The sequence below is a fragment of the Eschrichtius robustus genome, chromosome 12 (genome assembly GCF_028021215.1).
Source record: "Eschrichtius robustus isolate mEscRob2 chromosome 12, mEscRob2.pri, whole genome shotgun sequence".
In the NCBI taxonomy this organism is placed as follows: Eukaryota; Metazoa; Chordata; class Mammalia; order Artiodactyla; family Eschrichtiidae; genus Eschrichtius; species Eschrichtius robustus.
In genome coordinates this window covers 7,307,819-7,325,550 of record NC_090835.1, presented here as the reverse complement: position 1 = coordinate 7,325,550, position 17,732 = coordinate 7,307,819, and the positions used below count along the sequence as shown (strand labels likewise).

General features: G+C 49.9%; 1 protein-coding gene and 1 long non-coding RNA gene across 7 annotated transcripts in view; one reads left to right on the top strand and one right to left on the bottom strand.

Moving 5' to 3' along the window:
* Positions 1-12,514, top strand: part of LOC137773739 (uncharacterized) — a 24,523-nt gene extending 12,009 nt beyond the window's left edge. Inside the window, exon 5 of the long non-coding RNA XR_011075720.1 lies at positions 11,733-12,514. This is a non-coding gene — a long non-coding RNA (uncharacterized lncRNA). The remainder of the gene's footprint in view (positions 1-11,732) is intronic.
* Positions 7,429-17,732, bottom strand: TADA3 (transcriptional adaptor 3). Of its 6 annotated transcripts, none has more exons than XM_068558641.1 (11): positions 17,364-17,732; positions 17,208-17,265; positions 16,263-16,495; positions 14,647-14,897; positions 14,371-14,527; positions 13,170-13,274; positions 12,786-12,927; positions 12,591-12,694; positions 11,271-11,380; positions 10,264-10,449; positions 7,429-7,997 (listed from the first exon to the last, which is right to left on the bottom strand). In XM_068558641.1, the coding sequence occupies exons 3-11, from the start codon at positions 16,467-16,469 to the stop codon at positions 7,805-7,807; spliced, it is 1,455 nt and encodes a 484-aa protein (XP_068414742.1). In that variant the 5' UTR covers positions 16,470-16,495; positions 17,208-17,265; positions 17,364-17,732; the 3' UTR covers positions 7,429-7,804. The 6 variants fall into 6 exon arrangements, with proteins under 6 accessions (XP_068414742.1, XP_068414740.1, XP_068414743.1 ...); XM_068558639.1 differs by having other exon boundaries at positions 17,385-17,732; XM_068558642.1 differs by having other exon boundaries at positions 17,525-17,732.

Below are 17,732 nucleotides of genomic sequence, written 5' to 3'. Positions count from 1 at the left end.
CTGTTCATCTCTGTTTGTTTGTTCTTTAATTCTTCTAGGTCTTTGTTAAACATTTCTTGCATTTTCTCGATCTTTGCCTCCATTATTTTTTCGAGGTCCTGGATCATCTTCACTATCATTATTCTGAATTCTTTTTCTGGAAGCCTGCCTAGCTCCACTTCATTTAGTTGTTTTTCTAGGGTTTTATCTTGTTCCTTCATCTGGTACATAGCCCTCTGCCTTTTCATCTTGTCTATCTTTCTGTGAATGTGGTTTTTGTTCCACAGGCTGCAGGATTGTAGTTCTTCTTGCTTCTGCTGTCTGCCCTCTGGTAGATGAGGCTATCTGTGAGGCTTGTGCAAGTTTCCTGATGGGAGGGACTGGTGGTGGGTAGAGCTGGGTGTTGCTCTGGTGGGCAGAGCTCAGTAAAACTTTAATCCGCTTGTCTGCTGATGGGTGGGGTGGGTTCCCTCCCTGTTGGTTGTTTGGCCTGAGGCAACCCAACACTGGAGCCTATCCGGCTCTTTGGTGGGGCTAATGGCGGACTCTGGGAGGGCTCACGCCAAGGAGTACTTCTCAGAACTTCTGCTGCCAGTGTTCTTGTCCCCACGGTGAGCCACAGCCACCCCCCACCTCTGCAGAAGACCCTCCAACACTAGCAGATAGGTCTGGTTCAGTCTCCTATGGGGTCACTGCTTCTTCCCCTGGGCCCCGATGTGCATATTACTTTGTGTGTGCTCTCAAAGAGTGGAGTCTCTGTTCCCCCCCGGTCCTGTCGAAGTCCTGCAATCAAATCCCACTAGCCTTCAAAGTCTGATTCTCTAGGAATTCCTCCTCCCGTTGCCGTACCCCCAGGTTTGGAAGCCTGACGTGGGGCTCAGAACCTTCACTCCAGTGGGTGGACTTATGTGGTATAAGTGTTCTCCAGTTTGTGAGTCAACCACCCAGCAGTTATGGGATTTGAGTTTATTGTGATTGCGCCCCTCTTACGCCCCTCTCATTGCGGCTTCTCCTTTGTCTTTGGATGTGGGGTATCCTTTTTGGTGAGTTCTGGTGTCTTGCTGTCGATGATTGTTCAGCAGTTAGTTGTGATTCCGGTTCTCTCGCAAGAGGGAGTGTGCGCACGTCCTTGTACTCCGCCATCTTCCCCCCTGCCCTCCGTCTGGGGCAATGATTGTTGTGCTTTTCTCTGATTCTCAGCCCACAGTACCTACAATTTTGTATGTGAGGGTGCTGGTAGGCCCTAGAGAGGGACGTGTTAAAAGGGCCTCTAGAGTCTAAGACCTGCCTTACAAAACTGGCTCACCACCAGCTCTGTGATCTGGCCCTTCCCCTTTCTGTATCCTAGTTTCCTCATCTGTAAAATAAGTGTAATAATATTACCTGCTTTGACGTAGGTTGTTGAGAGGATCAAATTCATGTACAGTGCTGGGCATCACCCTAGCTTTTTCCCTTGCATAACCGTCCTCCCAGAGTTGTTTTAACAATAGGCCCTGAGCTTTCACCAAAGGTTGTGATAAGAAATCACCATGTGAAACTCCGTCTCCTTTTGCTGCCAAATTTATGGAGAATCTTATCAACATATGACTCCAGTTGAGAAATTTCTCCAGCATGACAAATTATTAGAATTTTTGTCCTGAAAACTGGGAGATGCCCTTTACCCTGATATCAAATGTTCTGAGACTGATTCATCATATTTCCATTTTTCGCCTTAGCTTCCAGGGAGCTTAGAGCTAAATCTAACGCTTAATGACGGCGACTCCATTAAATCAGATGGGCTTAACTTTATATTTGTATTTTATGAAACTCATGAGACACACCCTCAGCTATAAGTTTTCTCAAATTCTTTTGAAAAAGAAAGAGGAGAAGAAGGGAAGAGACAGAAGCAGGTATAGTTTGAAAAGAGGGCTTGGCATGCCACCTACTCACTGTATCAACTAGAAAATAGGTTTGGTTTCTCTGAGAGACTCCCAAAATAATTGTGACTTAAATAAAATAGACGTGTATAACAATCTGGCCACAGCAGTCTCAGGCTGGTACGATGACTACAAGGTAAGAGGGACCCTAGCTTCTTATCTTATTGCTCAGCTGTTCCTATGGTGTCTTTGACCACATGTTTCAAGATGAGTGGCCACCATGCCTCATCCCAGCCAGGGGAAGAGGGGGACATGGAGGGCACACGCACTGGGACCAAGACCTCATAGTGACACACATCTCTTCCACTCACATCCTGTCAGCCAAAACTCAGTTACGTGATCACACCTCACTGCAAAGGAGGCTGGGATATTTAGTCTTTCAGAGGCACATGTCCAGCTAAAAATCAGGAGTTCTGTTACTATAGAAGAAAGGGAGAACAGATTTGGAAGGACATCTACCAGTTCCTGCCACGTCCGCCATCTCAGATGTATTTTATTTATTTATTTATTTATTTATTTATTTATTTATTTATGGCTGCGTTGGGTCTTCGTAGCTGTGCGGTCTTTCTCTAGCTGTGGCGAGTGGGGGCTACTCTTCATTGCAGTGCGCGGTCTTATTGCAGTGGCTTCACTTCTTGCAGAGCATGCACTCTAGGCACGTGGGCTTCAGCAGTTGTGGCACGCAGGCTCAGTAGTTGTGGCTCACAGGCTCTAGAGCGCAGGCTCAGTAGTTGTGTTGCGTGGGCTTAGTTGCTTCGCAACATGTGGGATCTTCCCAGACCAGGGCTTGAACCCGTGTCCCCTGCATTGGCAGGCGGATTCTTAACCACTGCGCCACCAGGGAAGCCCTATCTCAGATGTATTTCTTTCTTCTTTTTTTTTTTTTAAAGACACTTTTTAAAAACTATTTATTTATTTACTTATCGGCTGCATTGGGCCTTGGTTGCTGTGCGTGGGCTTTTCTCTAGTTGCGGAGAGCAGGGGCTACTCTTCGTTGCAGTGCGCAGGCTTCTCATTGCAGTGACTTCTCTTGTTGTGGAGCCTGGACTCTAGGCGCGCGGGCTTCAGTAGTTGTGGCACACGGGCTTAGTTGCTCTGAGGCATGTGGGATCTTCCTGGACCAGGGCTCGAACCCGTGTCCCCTGCATTGGCAGGTGGATTCTTAACCACTGTGCCACCAGGGAAGTCCCTCAGATGTATTTCTTTGCACATGATTGCACTCCCGTCTACCCCAATTTCACCCTCACCCCCTCTATTCAGTACAGCTTCCATGCTGCTATCAGAGTACTTTCCATTTCAGAGTGTTATTATGGCACTGCCCTGGTCACAAACCAACCCTGGCTCCATACTACCTAGGAAAGTGATGCGCAAACTGTACAATGCATTAGGAATCAGCTGGAGGGCATGCTAAAACAGAGACAGCTGGGCCCCACCTGCAGCCCTACTGACTGGGTAGGTCTGGCCCCTGAGAATTTGCATCTTTATTAAGTTCTCAGGTGATGCTGATGTTGCTGGTTCAGGAAGCACGCTTTGAGGACCCTTGACGTCAAGAATAAAACCAGTTCTCCTTAACCTGCCATGCAAAGGCTATTCCAGCCTGGTCTCAACCTACTTTCCACCTCATCTCTCATCCTTCCCTCCCCCTCCACACAGCCAGGGCTCCAGTCACACTGAAGTTCTCACCTCTCTCTAAGCAGGCAAGCTGTTCACACCTTTGTGCCTTGCTGTTCCTTTTGTCTGGAGTATCTTCTGATCGGCAGCCTCCTTTCCACATCCTCCCCGAAGGCTTTCCTGACCCTCTAAGCTGTTGTTAAACCATTCTCCGTCCCAGGTCCCTACACATTTTGTACATTCTTCTGTTATTGCTTTTATTGCCTTGTGTGTTGGTTGTCTGCCCAGCTGCCTCCCCATCTCCGAAGCCTTAGTCACCTACATAGCTCTTAGCCACGGTAACAGGGTCACTGAGTAAGGAAACCAAAGAATGAATGAGGAAAAGGAGGCAGGTAGATGGAGTGAATAAATCAATGAGGTGAGTGAAGAGAAGAAATGAGTGAGTTAATACACGAACAAGTGAGTTATGGTCCATTTGTGCTTGGTTCTCTCCTTTGAGTCCTCAGTCACAGATCAGGAAACGAATTTACCCTCTGACCATTTTTCCACAAAGTTCCAGCCATTGCTTCCTTCCTTTTTCTTTTTTTTTTGGTTGTGCCCCATGGCCTGCAGGATCTCAGTTCCCCCACCAGGGATTGAACCAAGGCCACGGCAGTGAAAGCCCAGAATCCTAACCACTAGGCCACCAGGGAACCCCTCCTTCTTTTTTATTCATTCATTCATTCATTCATTCATTTATCTATCTAGCTATCTATCTATCTATCGGTGCTCGGGCTTCTCATTGCGGTGGCTTCTCTTGTTGAGGAGCGTGGGCTCTAGGCACGCAGGCTTCAGTGGTTGCAGCACATGGGCTTAGTTGCTCCGCGGCATGTGGGATCTTCCTGGACCAGGGCTCGAACCCGTGTCCCCTGCATTGGCAGGCAGATTCTTAACCACTGTGCCACCAGGGAAGTCTCCCATTGCTTCCTTCCTAGCAGAAGTCACCTGGGACCCAGCATCCACCAGTCACTTCCCCAGAACTGGCCTGGGGACCCATGCTGGGTCATGTTCCCTATGCCAGGGCTTAACCTCTACCCAATCCTGTTCTCACTCACCCTGGTGTTTCTGAAAGTCAATTGTAAGGCATTTGGGACTCAGGTAAACGATGCTGGTGGATGATTTTCAGGGCCAAGACACAGAAGACTTTTTCACCAAACTGGTGATAAGGTGTCAGTATTGTTTCAAATTAAAATTGGAGCCTAGGGAATTCCCTGGAGGTCCAGTGGTTAGGACTCCACACTTTCACTGCTGGGGCCAGGTTCAATCCCTGGTTAGGGAACTAAGATCCTGCAAGCCGTGGGGTGCGGCCAAAAAATAAAATAATAAACAAATAAAATTGGAACCTTGGGGTGCTGGAACTAATCTCCCCCTCATCACAGGGAACCCAGCTTTCTCCAAACCCCATAAAGGAAGCCTTCTTTGGCTCCAGCGGACATGGGTATGTCCATAAGAAGGGACTCCCTGTCCTGCTGTGGTTGTCAGCGCTGTCAGGGGTGGTGCTATCATGGTGGTAACTGTTCCTGCACCAAGGCTGTGTAGCCTCAGAAGGCAGTGAACCTTTTTGAGCCTTGATGTCCTACTCTGCAGGGTAGGGATGTTACTACTCACCTTGCAGATGTGTGGCGAGCATCAAATAAGACATGGGAGTAAAGGGCCCAGCACAGTACTAGGCAGATAGTAGGTGTACAATAGAGAATAACTAGAATAACTAGAATTCTCACAACTGATGAGAAAGTTAAGTTTTTTCCCTAATGAATCAGGCCCAGTCACTCTTCTAGGGTTTTTCCTTCTATTTATAATATCTACCTTCCTCGCTCACAATTCTACCTAATTATGGGACCTCAGCTGCCATCCTACCTCCTCCACAAATCTGTCTCTGCTCCTGGAACACTCTACTAACAACGCCTACCATACTTATGGTCTGGTCTAATGGACATGGAAATGAGTAGTGAATTAAGAACAGGGGGTCTGTAGGCAGGGCTGCCATGTATGGCTGCACAGGTTGTGCACTGCCTGAGCCTGGAAGTACCATTCACAGACTGTAAGGAAGTGGGGCCCTGATGTGTTGTGTAATAAAGAGGCTCTGTGCGCAAGTCAGATGAACTGAGCTTGAAACCTGGCTCAACCACTAATCAATTGTTTGAGCAAGCAACACATGTAAACTCCTGACTTAAGCTTCCTCATCTGTGAATGGGATGTTATTAGTACCTACCATGAGGGATAGTTGAGAAGATTCAGTAGCTTAACGAGTTTAACAGTGCCTTGTAAAGGACTGAATTTACTGAGCACTTAATTTTAGAAATTAAGTGTGGGTGTTTTTTTCTGAGAAGGCTGTACACAAGCTAGGGTCAGTGGGTCACCGATAATCTGCAGCCGCGCCACCCGACCCCCACGCCTCCCCCCCTGCCACATAGCAGGAGGCAGATCCTCACGCTGTCCTTTCTCGCAGGACCCTACTCCACCCTTCTTTTTGCCAAAATCCACTTTTATTAGGTCTTCTTCAGTTGACAAATGACAGCTGCAAAGTAAACTAGCTTAAGCCAAAAGAAGCATTTGTGGGTGGATATAACTGAACTCCAATGGAGGATCCAGGGCTCCAGCTACATCATGAGTGCTCTGTCTTCTCCATCTCCTGGCTCTGCTTCTCTGTATTGGCTTTATTCTCAGGCAGACTCTTCCATGTGGCAGGAAAATGGGTTACTGGGTGGTTCAAGCTTATATTTTATGGTTTTTCATATAAAAGAAGAGAAATCCTCCTTTTTTTCCGCATCCATAGAGCAATCTTATGGAAGGCCTCTGATGGCCCAGCTTGGGTCACATGCCCACTCTTTGGATCAATCATTGTGGCTAGAGGGATGGTGGACTGAGATTGGCCAAGCTAGGGTCGTGTGTCCACGAGTTTGACAGCCCCACAGAGCTACATGGAACGGGGAAGGGACAGTTCTCCAATAGGAGAGGTGCTGGGCATACAAGAATGTTGGCCGTCCTGGCCATCCTTCTTTACAGCTCAGTTCATAGGTCACTTCCTCAGGGAACCTTCCCCTCCCCTCCTCCACGTGGACCTCAGCCTTCCCACAGTAAATTGCAAATTCTTCTCCGACTCTCTGACACCATAGTTTGGGAACAACTGGAGGCAGGGACAAGAGTGTATTCATTCATCTGTGACCCCAGGCCTAGCTTCCTAACCGGGGCTGTGGAAGGGACGCTCTTGGTGGCCTATCCAGCATCCATTTCCCCTTCCTCTTCAGATCTTTGTTGTGTTCCACCTCGTCTCCCCACTGCCTTAGGCTTAGTGGGGAAGCTGACTCCATTTTCATGGAGAGTAGTTTAAACCCATTAGAGTCATCCCTTGCCAGTGACTGCTTCAAGAATGGGCATGTAGGACCTAGTTTGGGCTGGTGAAACATAAGTGTGTCTGGGAAAGGCTTCTTGCTCTTTTGGGTGGGCATGGAAGCCAGCTGGCGCCTTCCTGCCCTCTCTCGTGCTGGACAGAAATGAGGAAGCATTTGGCCTCCATCAGCTGCTACTGGCTGCCACTGCACAGCTGGAAGGGACCCTACTTTAGGCAAAAGCTGACACCGTGGGAGTGTGGAGACACCTGGACCCTTGATGGCCTTGTTGAGTTGCTGGATTGGCCAACCCTGGATGCCACCCTGCCCCAGGACCACCAAACCCCTAGCTAACACATTTCCTTGTTGTTAAACCACCTTGAGCTGGGATGTTCTGTTACCTGCGGCCACAAGTATCTTCAGAAAGTTCTCCCTGAATGAATGACCAAGGCGAGTGGCCGCAGGCTGAGAGCCCTCAAGCATGCCCTCCTAAACTATGCCACCCACACAAGTTCCTTTCTACCCCACAGTAACAGACATTCAAAGATTCTGGATGCTTTTAAAAAAAAACCCACATCAGTCACTTTATTCTTAAGTTTGTACTTTACAAAACCACAAGGGAGAAGTCCTTGAGGGTGAAAGGGGTAGGGGAGTGGGAGATGGTGAAGAGGGGGACGAGGACAACCCAGAAATGAAGTCCCCCCAATCTTGGGGGACCAAGCAGAGACTGGGCCCCAGGCCAGCCCAGCAGGGCCTCTCGTGTCCTGGCTGTACAGAGCTGGGCCAAAAGACCTCAGGAAAGGGTCACAGCTTCTAGAGACTGTCGCCGTTAGGCAGGCAGCCACAGGCTGAGGCTTCTGGCAGCCCAAAGAAGGAAGTGGGCCTCCCCCTCCCAAGCCAGGGGGAGGCGGCCTGAGGCAGGGGTGAGAGCTACCCGTCCAGCAGCTTTAGGATGCTCTCACGCTCCTTCAGAGTCTTCCAGGCCTGGTCCTTCTCCTTCTTGGTGGGGGTCCGCTTCTTCTGCCGGGCAGCCATGATCTTGCGGAAGGCGTCCATGACCTCATTGTCTGCCATGCGGACCCGCTGCCTCAGCTCCTGCCGACTCACCTCCTCCTTTGCCAGCCTGTGGGGACCAGCCGGCCAGGTGCCATGGGAAGCCCACCAGAGTAGGGCTCCTCCCTCTTCCAGACTGAGCCCACCCCAATACCCAGGGCTGCCACTCCTGTGGACCGCTTCATACCAAAAAGCAAAGTAATTGAGCCACGCTTACATGGTGCCCTGTGCCAGGTACTACCTCTTCAAAAATATCAGCTCAGTTAATCCTCCTAACAACCTTGTGAGGTGGGTACTATTATTCCTATGTTACCAGTGAGGAAACTGAGGCTCAAGGAGGATAAGAAATGCCCCAAGATCCCACAACTAGTGAGGAGGAGAGCTGAATCAAGGCAGGCTTGCTCCAAACAATCTTCTTTAAAAGGTGTTCTGGGGGCTTCCCTGGTGGCGCAGTGGTTAAGAATCCGCCTGCCAGTGCAGGGGACACGGGTTCGAGCCCTGGTCCGGGAAGATCCCACATGCCGCGGAGCAACTAAGCCCGCGCGCCACAACTACTGAGCCTGCGCTCTAGAGCCCGTGAGCCAAAACTACTGAGCCTGTGTGCCACAGCTACTGAGCCTGCGCTCTAGAGCCCGTGCTCTGCAACAAGAGAAGCCACCGCAATGAGAAGCCTGTGCACGGCAATGAAGAGTAGCCGCAGCTCTCTGCAACTAGAGAAAGCCTGTACACCGCAACGAAGACCCAATGCAGCCAAAAATAAATAGATGAAATAAATAAATTTAAAAAAAGAAAAAAAAAAAAAGGTGTTCTGGTGCCAGCAGAAGACCTGCTTACTTCAGCATCCAAATTCCAGAGCAACCTAAGGGTCCAGACAGCCTGAGGTCTACAGGAGGTGAGTGAGATACCAAACTGACCCCTCCGAATGGAACCTGACCTATGAATTCAATTCATGGTGGACCTGGAAGGTCACTCAGAGATCTATCTAGTCCAACCTGTTAATTTTTCAGAAGGGGAAGCTGCTGCTCAGGGCAGGAGATGCCTTGCTTAAGGCCCTGCAGCCCACGCAGGGCTGAGGGCTGCACGCTGGCCTCCTGATAGCCAAGCTAGTTCCTTCACTGCCCATTACTTCTGTAGCTGCACATCCCCACTCCTCTCTCTCTCTCTCTCCCCCCTCCCCCTCCCTACCTCAGTACTCTTTCATCTGTATTTTCCTCTTCTTGCCCTTGAAAGGGAACTAGAAAGAGGCTCTGGATTCAGCCTTGGGCTCTAGTCACAGCTTAGCTGTTTACTGGCTGTGTGACCTTCAGCAGAGCACTCATTTCACTGGGCCTTTATTTCCTCATTTGGTAAACAGGGAAAACTACCATCTACTCCCTGGGCTATAGCAGAGATTAAGTAAGAAGGTGTACATAAAGCCCCTGGCACATGGTAGGCACTCAGTATACCCTCATCCTTAAATACCCTAGCAGCCTGCCAGCAACTTCTTCTCCTTCTAATGATAAACATCTTTACCAACCACTCGCGTGGTGACTGCAAGCCCTTCACCCTGCCTCTCTTCCTAACCCAGCACAACGTCTAACAGGCAGAGGTGGCCAAATGAACGAGCGTGCCCTGCTCTGTTGGGGCTCTGTGAGGCGGAGACACAGCACCTGCCTACGAGGAGCAAGGGGACTTAGTTTGGCTGCTTCTCTATCTCCCCAATAAAAGGGTAGCCACTACCGTGATCTCCTTACAGATACCACCTGCACCCTTGTTGTGACCAGTGCAGGGCAAGATGGATGGGAATGAATAGAAAATGAATGACATCGCACTAAAACATTGGTCAGTTCCTGGTGAGGGGCTGGTAGTAATCACAGATGCTCAAGAAAATGTTAACAGTTGATAAACTGAGGTGGAGAGTATACTGGTGTTTACTGTACTACTCCATCAGATTTTCTGTGTGTGTGAAATTTTTCACAGTAAAACTCAGGAGGAAAAAGAAAATAAGCATGGAAAGACTTAAAAAATAAACCACGCAACAATGCGAATATAGTTAACACCACTGAACCGTACACTTGAAAATGGTTTAGAGGGTAAATTTTGTGTTATTTGTTTTTACCACAATTAGAAGTGAATAAGCAAGTCACAGATGCCTGAGCTCTAGTCTGTGGAATGAGAATCTGTTTGAGACAAAACTAGTGGGGTGGTGCCCGGCACTGACATTTTTTCAAAGCCCTCCGGGTGATTTAGAGGCCCTGCCGGGTTTGGAAAGCCTGTCGTAAAGCTCCCGGAAGGTCACCAGCATGGCCAAGGCCTCGCTGGCCACCCCCTGGCCCGGGCATCCTGTCCACACTCACCTCAGCAGGTCGTGCTTCTTGGTGCGGTTGTGGGCACTGAGCGCTTTCAGCTCAGCCTGCCGTTTGCGCAGCTCCGCCAGAACTTCGTCCTCCGAGTCCTCTGCAGGGCGGTCCTCAGATTCCAGCAGGCCCTGGGCGATCAGCTCCTCCTTGATGCGGCTCTCCAGGGACTTGGTATGCGGCACACTGCAGGGAAAGGCAGTGCTCAGCTCAAGGGCCAGCCTGAAGGGGGGACCACTCTGAGGTGCCCAAGGTTAGTGAACACCTTCCTTTCTCTTTGGGCACCGCCTCTCTATCTATCTACACATAAAAATACAGAGACACCTCTGGTCTTGTTGTAAACATAAGCAAGAGATATCGATATGCTATGTAATATAAAATACAGAAAAACCTACAATGCTAACGACCCAAAGAGAATCCCTATTTTGTTATCTGTTACTATTATATATATTACCATCTTCTTACCATATGTTACATTATATACATAAAAATATGTATTTTATGTTCTTATATAAATACTATACGTATCTCAGATTTTGTTACATATTATTCCCTTTTTTAATGTATTATTTTAGCTTTCCCCCCCACGTACCAACATTTAAATATATCTTAAGTAAAAATAGGATCATATTGTCTGTATTGTGCTGCAACTGACAGTTTCCACTTATCACTCTATTGTTTACATCTTTGCGTGTCAGTTAACTATATTTCTCTAATACGATTAATAGCTGCAAGTTATTTCATCATATGGAGTCATGACAATTTAGCCAACCAGTCTCCTCCAGGTGGACATTTAGGTTGTTTATAGTAAGAACAGGGCCATGACGAAAACCCTGTACTAAGCCTGTGCATGTGGAAATCCTGGCCTAGCACGCACATCTGACTTCTGCTGGTCTTTATCAAAATGTCCTCAGTCTCTCTATTAATGAAGACCAGCCATGCTGGGATGGACAAAAGTCAACAGAAGCAGAGGCCAGACTGTGAGGTGTGGACAGGATGTCACTCACCTGAAGGGTTTGTTCTGATTGCGGGGAGAGGTGCTTGCCCCATCAGCCCCCGATTCTTTTCCAGACATGTCCGGAATAGGAGAGTCCTCCATGGGGGAAATAATATTTTCCTAGAAGAGCACAGAAATGGATGGAGGGAGAAAGAGCTGTAGTATTACCATTTTCCTGCCCCCCTCTGACCTACACGGACAGTCTTCACATACCAGAAGTATCTTTTTCTTTTTCTTATCCCACCCCCTGTGGCAAGTCTTCCCAAACCGACTCTAAAAAACTTTGATCATTTAAAAAATTTTTTTGTACTGATACCAAAAGAAGGGAGCACAGAAGAGTGACGGTAACACTCAACAATGGTAATAAGAGCTAAGGTATGTTAACCGTTTGCAATGCACCAGGCGCTGCGCTAAGCATGCTGCGGCAGAGGCTGCCAGCTGTCCAAAAGCCATTCTCGCCTTTCTTCCACAGTAGCTGGGTTTATGGCTGCCCAGATACACCACACTTCCCAGCGTCCCTTGCAGTCAGGGGTGGTCATCTGACGAACTCTCTCCAGTGGAAAGTGATTAGAAGAGATAAGAGCCACAGCTGGCCATGGCCTTCACACACTCCTCCTTGCTCTTTTTCTGTGGGCTTGGAGTGGCAATCACACTTGGAGTGACCTTGTGCAGAGTGCATGTTTAAGACAGCAAAGCCAGCATACGTGGGGTCCCCGTCTGATGGTGTGGAACGGAGATGTCCCCCTACCCCCACCTCAGCCAACCTGGAACGTGTGCCCAGAAAGACGTGGGAGAGAAAGACGCTATCGTGTTTGAGACAGCCAGGAAACTGAGGCTCAAGAGGTGAAGAGATATGCCTAAGGGCAGCCAGCAGGCATAAAGAAAGGGACCCTGAACCTGGGGTTTGAATCCTGCTTCTATGTATTAGCTGTGTGACCTCAAGCAAACAGTTCCCTTTTTTGAGCCTCGACCTTGTTGGGTGTAACATGGGGTTAACCACTGTCTTTGCCTCTAACGAGAGGATGTGTAGAAAGCCCCCTTGCACGGGGCCTTTAGCCAACGCTCAGCAAAAGTAACTGTGGAGTAGTGGCTACCTTGGGGGGAGGTTAAAAACTGGGAGGGGCGTGAGAGAGTCTTCGAGAATACTGATGATGTCTTCTTTTGTGGTCCTGGGCCTACCTGTACAAGTGTGCTCATTTGTGAAAACTGATCAAGCTGTACATTTATGATCTATGTACCCTTCTAAATGTATAATGTACTGCAATAAACAATAAAAATTAAACATTGAAACAGAGTGAACACAGTTCTTGTTTTGGGTTGGGGTGCTCACCTCCACCAAGGCCTGCAGGAGTCGCTGTGTCAGGGCACCAAAGGGGCACCCGTCTTCCGGCTGCTCGTGCTGGGCCTCAGACTTCTTCAGCAGGGCATCCACATCTGAATCGGGCAGAGAAGGGGTGGACAAGTGTGCTGAAGTACTAGGAACTCAAGTCCTGGCCTGGGGTGGGCAGGGAGGTGAGGGGCCTACCTTTCGTGTCCAGTTCAGTCAGTGGCCCCATGAGGCCTTTCTTCTTGTCAGCCACGGCTGCTGCCCGGGCCCCGTCCTTCTGCTCCTCCAGCAGGTCCTCCTGTGCCCAGCGCTGGGAGTAGTGCTTCCCCAGGGGCGGGATCTGTGGGAGACACCCCATCCGGTCCCAAAGCAGTAAATACAGGCCAGCTGTGCCTGGGGTGTCAGGGGCTCTCTGCGCACTTGGGACTGCCAACAGGCTCTTCGTTCATCCCTCGTTGCTTCATTTACTTGTCTTCCCAAGTACCTAGCCCAGGGCCAAGGCCTGAGCCTGGTACAGGTGAGAAGAGATAAAAGAGATAAAATCTCTACACTCACAGTCTAGTAAGGAAGCCAGGTACGTACGGAACTGAAACAGACGGCAATACAGAACAATTTCCAAGATGTAAGGTGCAGAATGGTGCGTGTACATGGACCTTTTCCGTTGACAGCTGATATCTCTAGAGAGAACTATAGATCCTAGGATCAGAAGTGAGAGGAAAATATCTTTTGCATTGCTTGAACTTGTTACTGCCTGTATGGATTACCTTTTCAGATAAATTTTTTAAAAATTCAGACAAATGAAGTGACAGAGGTAGGTCAAGGTGCTGTGGCAGCACACAAGACAGACCAACCTTCTGCTGGGGAATCTGCAAAGCCATTTTGGTGGCGGTAACATGCGATCAGGGGCTCGAAGGGTGTTAGTTTGCCAAGGGGAGAAGGGCATGTGCAGAGGCCCAGAGACCAGCAAGGACCCTGTGTAGGCCTGGAGTGAGGGCAAGGTGCTTGGGAGGGCTGGTAAATACAGCAGTGGAGAGGGAGTCTGGCCAAGGAAACTGGAGAGGGGCACTGGGGCTGTGCCACCAAGGGCTGAGACGCTTGGACTCGATTCTGTAGGTAACGGGAGCCAGGGGAGGCCATGTCATGAGCACATCCGATCATGACAGCTGACCTATGGGAGAATTCCCCACCAGCACTTTTCTGTATTTTCTACATTTTCTTTAATGGAAACTTTTTTATTTTCATCATAAAAAAAATAAATTTTTATATATTAAAAAAAAGAGAATCCCCCTAGAGCAGCGGTCCCCAAGCTTTTTGGCACCAGGACCGGTTTCGTGGAAGACAGTTTTTCCATGGACCGGGGTGGGGGGCCGGGGGGTGGCTCAGGCGGTAACGTTAGCAACGGGGGAGCGGCAGACGAAGCTTCGCTCGCCCACCGCTCACCTCCTGCTGTGCGGCCCGGTTCCTAACTGGCTGCGGCCCGCTACCAGTCCGCGGCCCTGGGGTTGGGGACCCCTGCTCTAGAGGGAACAAAGTGTTAAGAGGCTGTTAAGGTAAAAGCTGATGAAGGCTTGAGCCAAAGCAGAGGGGAAGGCGATGAGAGAAAAAGGGAGGATCTCACTGAAGAAGATGCCTTAGGACGTGGTGACCATTTGGATGGGGTAGAAGGGAGGAAGCTGAGAGTTAGAACTTGGGTGTCTGGGTGGGTTAATGGAACAGACGGGAGGCTAGGCAGGGCAGGGCAGGAAGATGATGTACAGCACTGCAATCTTTGATTCTGAGGCACCTCTGAGCCTTCTTGTTCTCCATCACGTCTTTCTAGGCCTGGGGTCTCTACCTTGTAATGTTCAGCCTCATCTTCTGGGGGTTTCAGTAGCTCCTCTAGCGTGCGCACCTCCTCACTGGTGATATCGGCACAGTAGGGCTCCACCGAAGCCCAGAATCTGCAGAGAGAAGCAGAGCCTGAGGGGGTGCCCCCTGCCCCACCAGCCTAAGCCCCAGGCCCTTCCACAGCCTCCAATACCCGAATCCCAAGGCCCATTTACGTCCCCTGGCCCAGAACCTGTTGGGGGCGTCATTCTTGGGGATACGTGGCACGTCGATTGGGTCATCAGTGAATTCATATTCCTGGATCTTGGGCTGAAGGTTTTTGGATTTGGGTCGCCCAGGGCCAGGGCCTGGCCCATGTCCCGCCTTCCCTTCCAGTTTCTGCTTCTTGGGCTTCCCATGTTTGGGGGGAGCACCAAGCTCATGGTCTCGACCCAGCTTCAGGAATCGTCGGTCACCTTTCTTATCCTGCCAGTCGGTGAGGATCTGAAATTCACAGAGACTGTCACTGAGGGGGAGAAGGGAAGACACAGGACAACTCTGTCTCCCGGTGAAAAATAAGGATCTAGAACTCAAGAAGGCTCCAAGTCTCTCCCCCTCCCCTTTTTATCTAGCAAACGCCTACTCATCCTGCAAAACTCAGCTCCTTTTCTGTGCCCATCTCACAGGATTTTATTCATATATTTCTCATCATTCCATTCACTTGTTTGTCTGTATTGATTCACCTCTGTAGCACCCAAGCTGGTCACACAGCGTTAGGCAGTTCAAACAAGTAGATCACATCACAGTGCACATTAGCTCTAGGAAAATACGCTGATGGTAACTTTCTGGTGGAAGCAAGCATGCCTCCCAGCAAACCTTTACTTCAAATGTCACCACAACTGGGAAGCCTTTTCTGAATCAGTTATCCAGCTTCTTAGATGCTAAAATACAACTGATTGTGCCACAGCCCCGCTCAAAAAGCTTCAGTGGATTCCCAGGGACCACAAGTTAATTTTATTCATCTTCTGAAGTCCAGTTAAAATGGCATCTTCTTCCTCTATGAGTATCTGGTACTTCGTACCTCCACTGTAGGCCCAATCGTGTTGTTTGGTCATAACTAGAATAAACAGAGTACCTTGTCTCTTCAAGAAGATTATAAGCTATTGGAGACCAGGAAGTTCATCTTAACCATCTCTGGTCCCCAGGATCTGGCATAGCACCTGGCACCCAGGGCTCAGAGAATATTTATGCCATAAATAGAAATAATGAGAGTCATACCAGTAAATAATGTTTGCCATGCTTATTTAGTAAGAGACGTTGGGCTGAGCCTTTGCAAAAAGTCTTTAATTCTCACAAAAGCTCTGAGGTAGGTCCTATTATCCAGCCCACTTGGCAGATGGAGAACTGATCCTCAGAGGCAGGAGGTAACTTTTGCAAGCGTTGGAATTTAGCATTGGCAATAGCAACGCTAGCAAGCGCTTAGGTCAGGATTCAAATCCAGGCCTCCCCATTCCAGTTCCCCCAGTACTCCTAACCACAACAGCACTTCTCCTGGTAGTTGTCTGACCTCCCCTTCCCTTTAGTTGGCAAACTCCCCAAAGGCCAGAATTGTCCTAATTACCTCTCTCTAGTGACTAGCACAGGGCCCAGAACATTGTGGGGAGTAAGGGTCACTAGTTGCTTAGTGAGTTAGAAATCTCGCAGTGTATGAGGATCATGCACATTCTTGCATACTTTCCATGTCACGCAAGCCCAGTTTGGGCCTCTCTCTTCCCCACTAAGCTCCTGTAACCCAAGCCTCAGCAGATGAGGCTAACCCATAACTTGCCACAGTCCATCCCTGGTGATGTACCCTCTGTGGGGTATCACCTGGGTTTCGGCCTCAAGCACCCGCAAGCGTCGGCTGGCAGAAGAAAGCAGGGTCTCAAGCTCCAGCTGCAGAGTGTCCAGCTCCTCGATACCGATGCCATCATCCTCAGAGCGGGCCAACACTGCTGTGTAGCGGGGACAGACCTTCAGGTGGTCCACAGACTTGAAGTCGTGGAACTGCAAGGGGCAGTCCTTCAGCTCACTCATGGCCCAGGATAGGGGACCCTGTGGAGCTGGAGAGGAAAGGACCACTGATGGGGCCGTGGGGGGAAGTGGCACAAGAAAAGCCCAAGGGCTCCTTCCATCCAGGAGAAAGTCAGGCTTCAGTAACCTACTGACAAGGTTGATGGCACAGCTCCTATTCGTAGAGCACCTACTGTGTGCCAAGTGAGGTGCAGACACATTACTGACTTCTCATTGAATTCCTCACCCAACCCCATGAGCAGGGACCATGCTCATCTCCATTTTACAGATGAGGAAACTGAGACTCTGTAAGGGTGGGTTCATGTCCAAGCTTACCAATATGCAATTTGAATCCAGACAGTTTTGAGCCTGTGCCCCTAACCGCCAGGATATACTACGCTTGTCTTCCTGATGCTCTTCCCTTCAGTTCCACTCTTCCTGAGTTCTGCAAAGCCCCAGAGTTTCAAGCATCCCATACTTACTATCTTAATGTTCTTTGTGCCTCCCAGCCTCTCCTTGTCTCACCCTTCCCCACCTCTGCCCCTTCTCTTTGCCCCGGATAGTAAAGTATGTGGGCTGGTAAGCCAGATATATCTGGATTCAAGCCCAGGCTTGACCAGTCTCTATTTATTTAGCCCTGAACATGTTGATTAACTCTCCTGAGTCTCGGTTTTACCATCCGTAAAATGCGGCAAAAGAAGCCTGAGTCTGTTTCCCCATAAGAAGTCTGAATCTGTAAAATGGGGTAACAATAGTACCTACCTCCCTGGGATGTTCTGAGGATTAAGAGATGATGCCCGTCAAGAGCTCAGTTCAGTGCCTGGCACAGAAAAAGTGGGGCTGGTTAATGGCTGGCCCCACCCATGGATCGCCCCAATGTCCCGCCTTTAGGGTCCCAGTCCTCTAAGAACACCCTACCGCGGCCTCCGCCCCCTCTACCTCCTCCTTGCTGCCTCCCACGGCCCCGCGGCCAAGGGAGGGGGCGGGGAGTTCCGGTCGGTGCGAGCAACCGCCCCGGAACTGGCTATGTGCGGGGCCCCTGCAGTTGACGCGGGGGCGGGAAGACGCGAGGGCCAGACCCTGTGTCTTTCGGAGGACGGAGGTTTGCGGGCAGCAAGCGAGCCCGCTGCAGGTGGGGTGGAGAGGGTATGCCTCGCGCGGACCCTAGGGAACAGCCCGCCGCCGGGGGGCGGGGCTCGGCGGCCGGGTTCTCTGCCGGGCAGTTAGTCCCGTCGAGCCCCAAAGGCTGCAGGTAGGAGGGGCCCGGAGAAAGGATGGGGGCGCAGA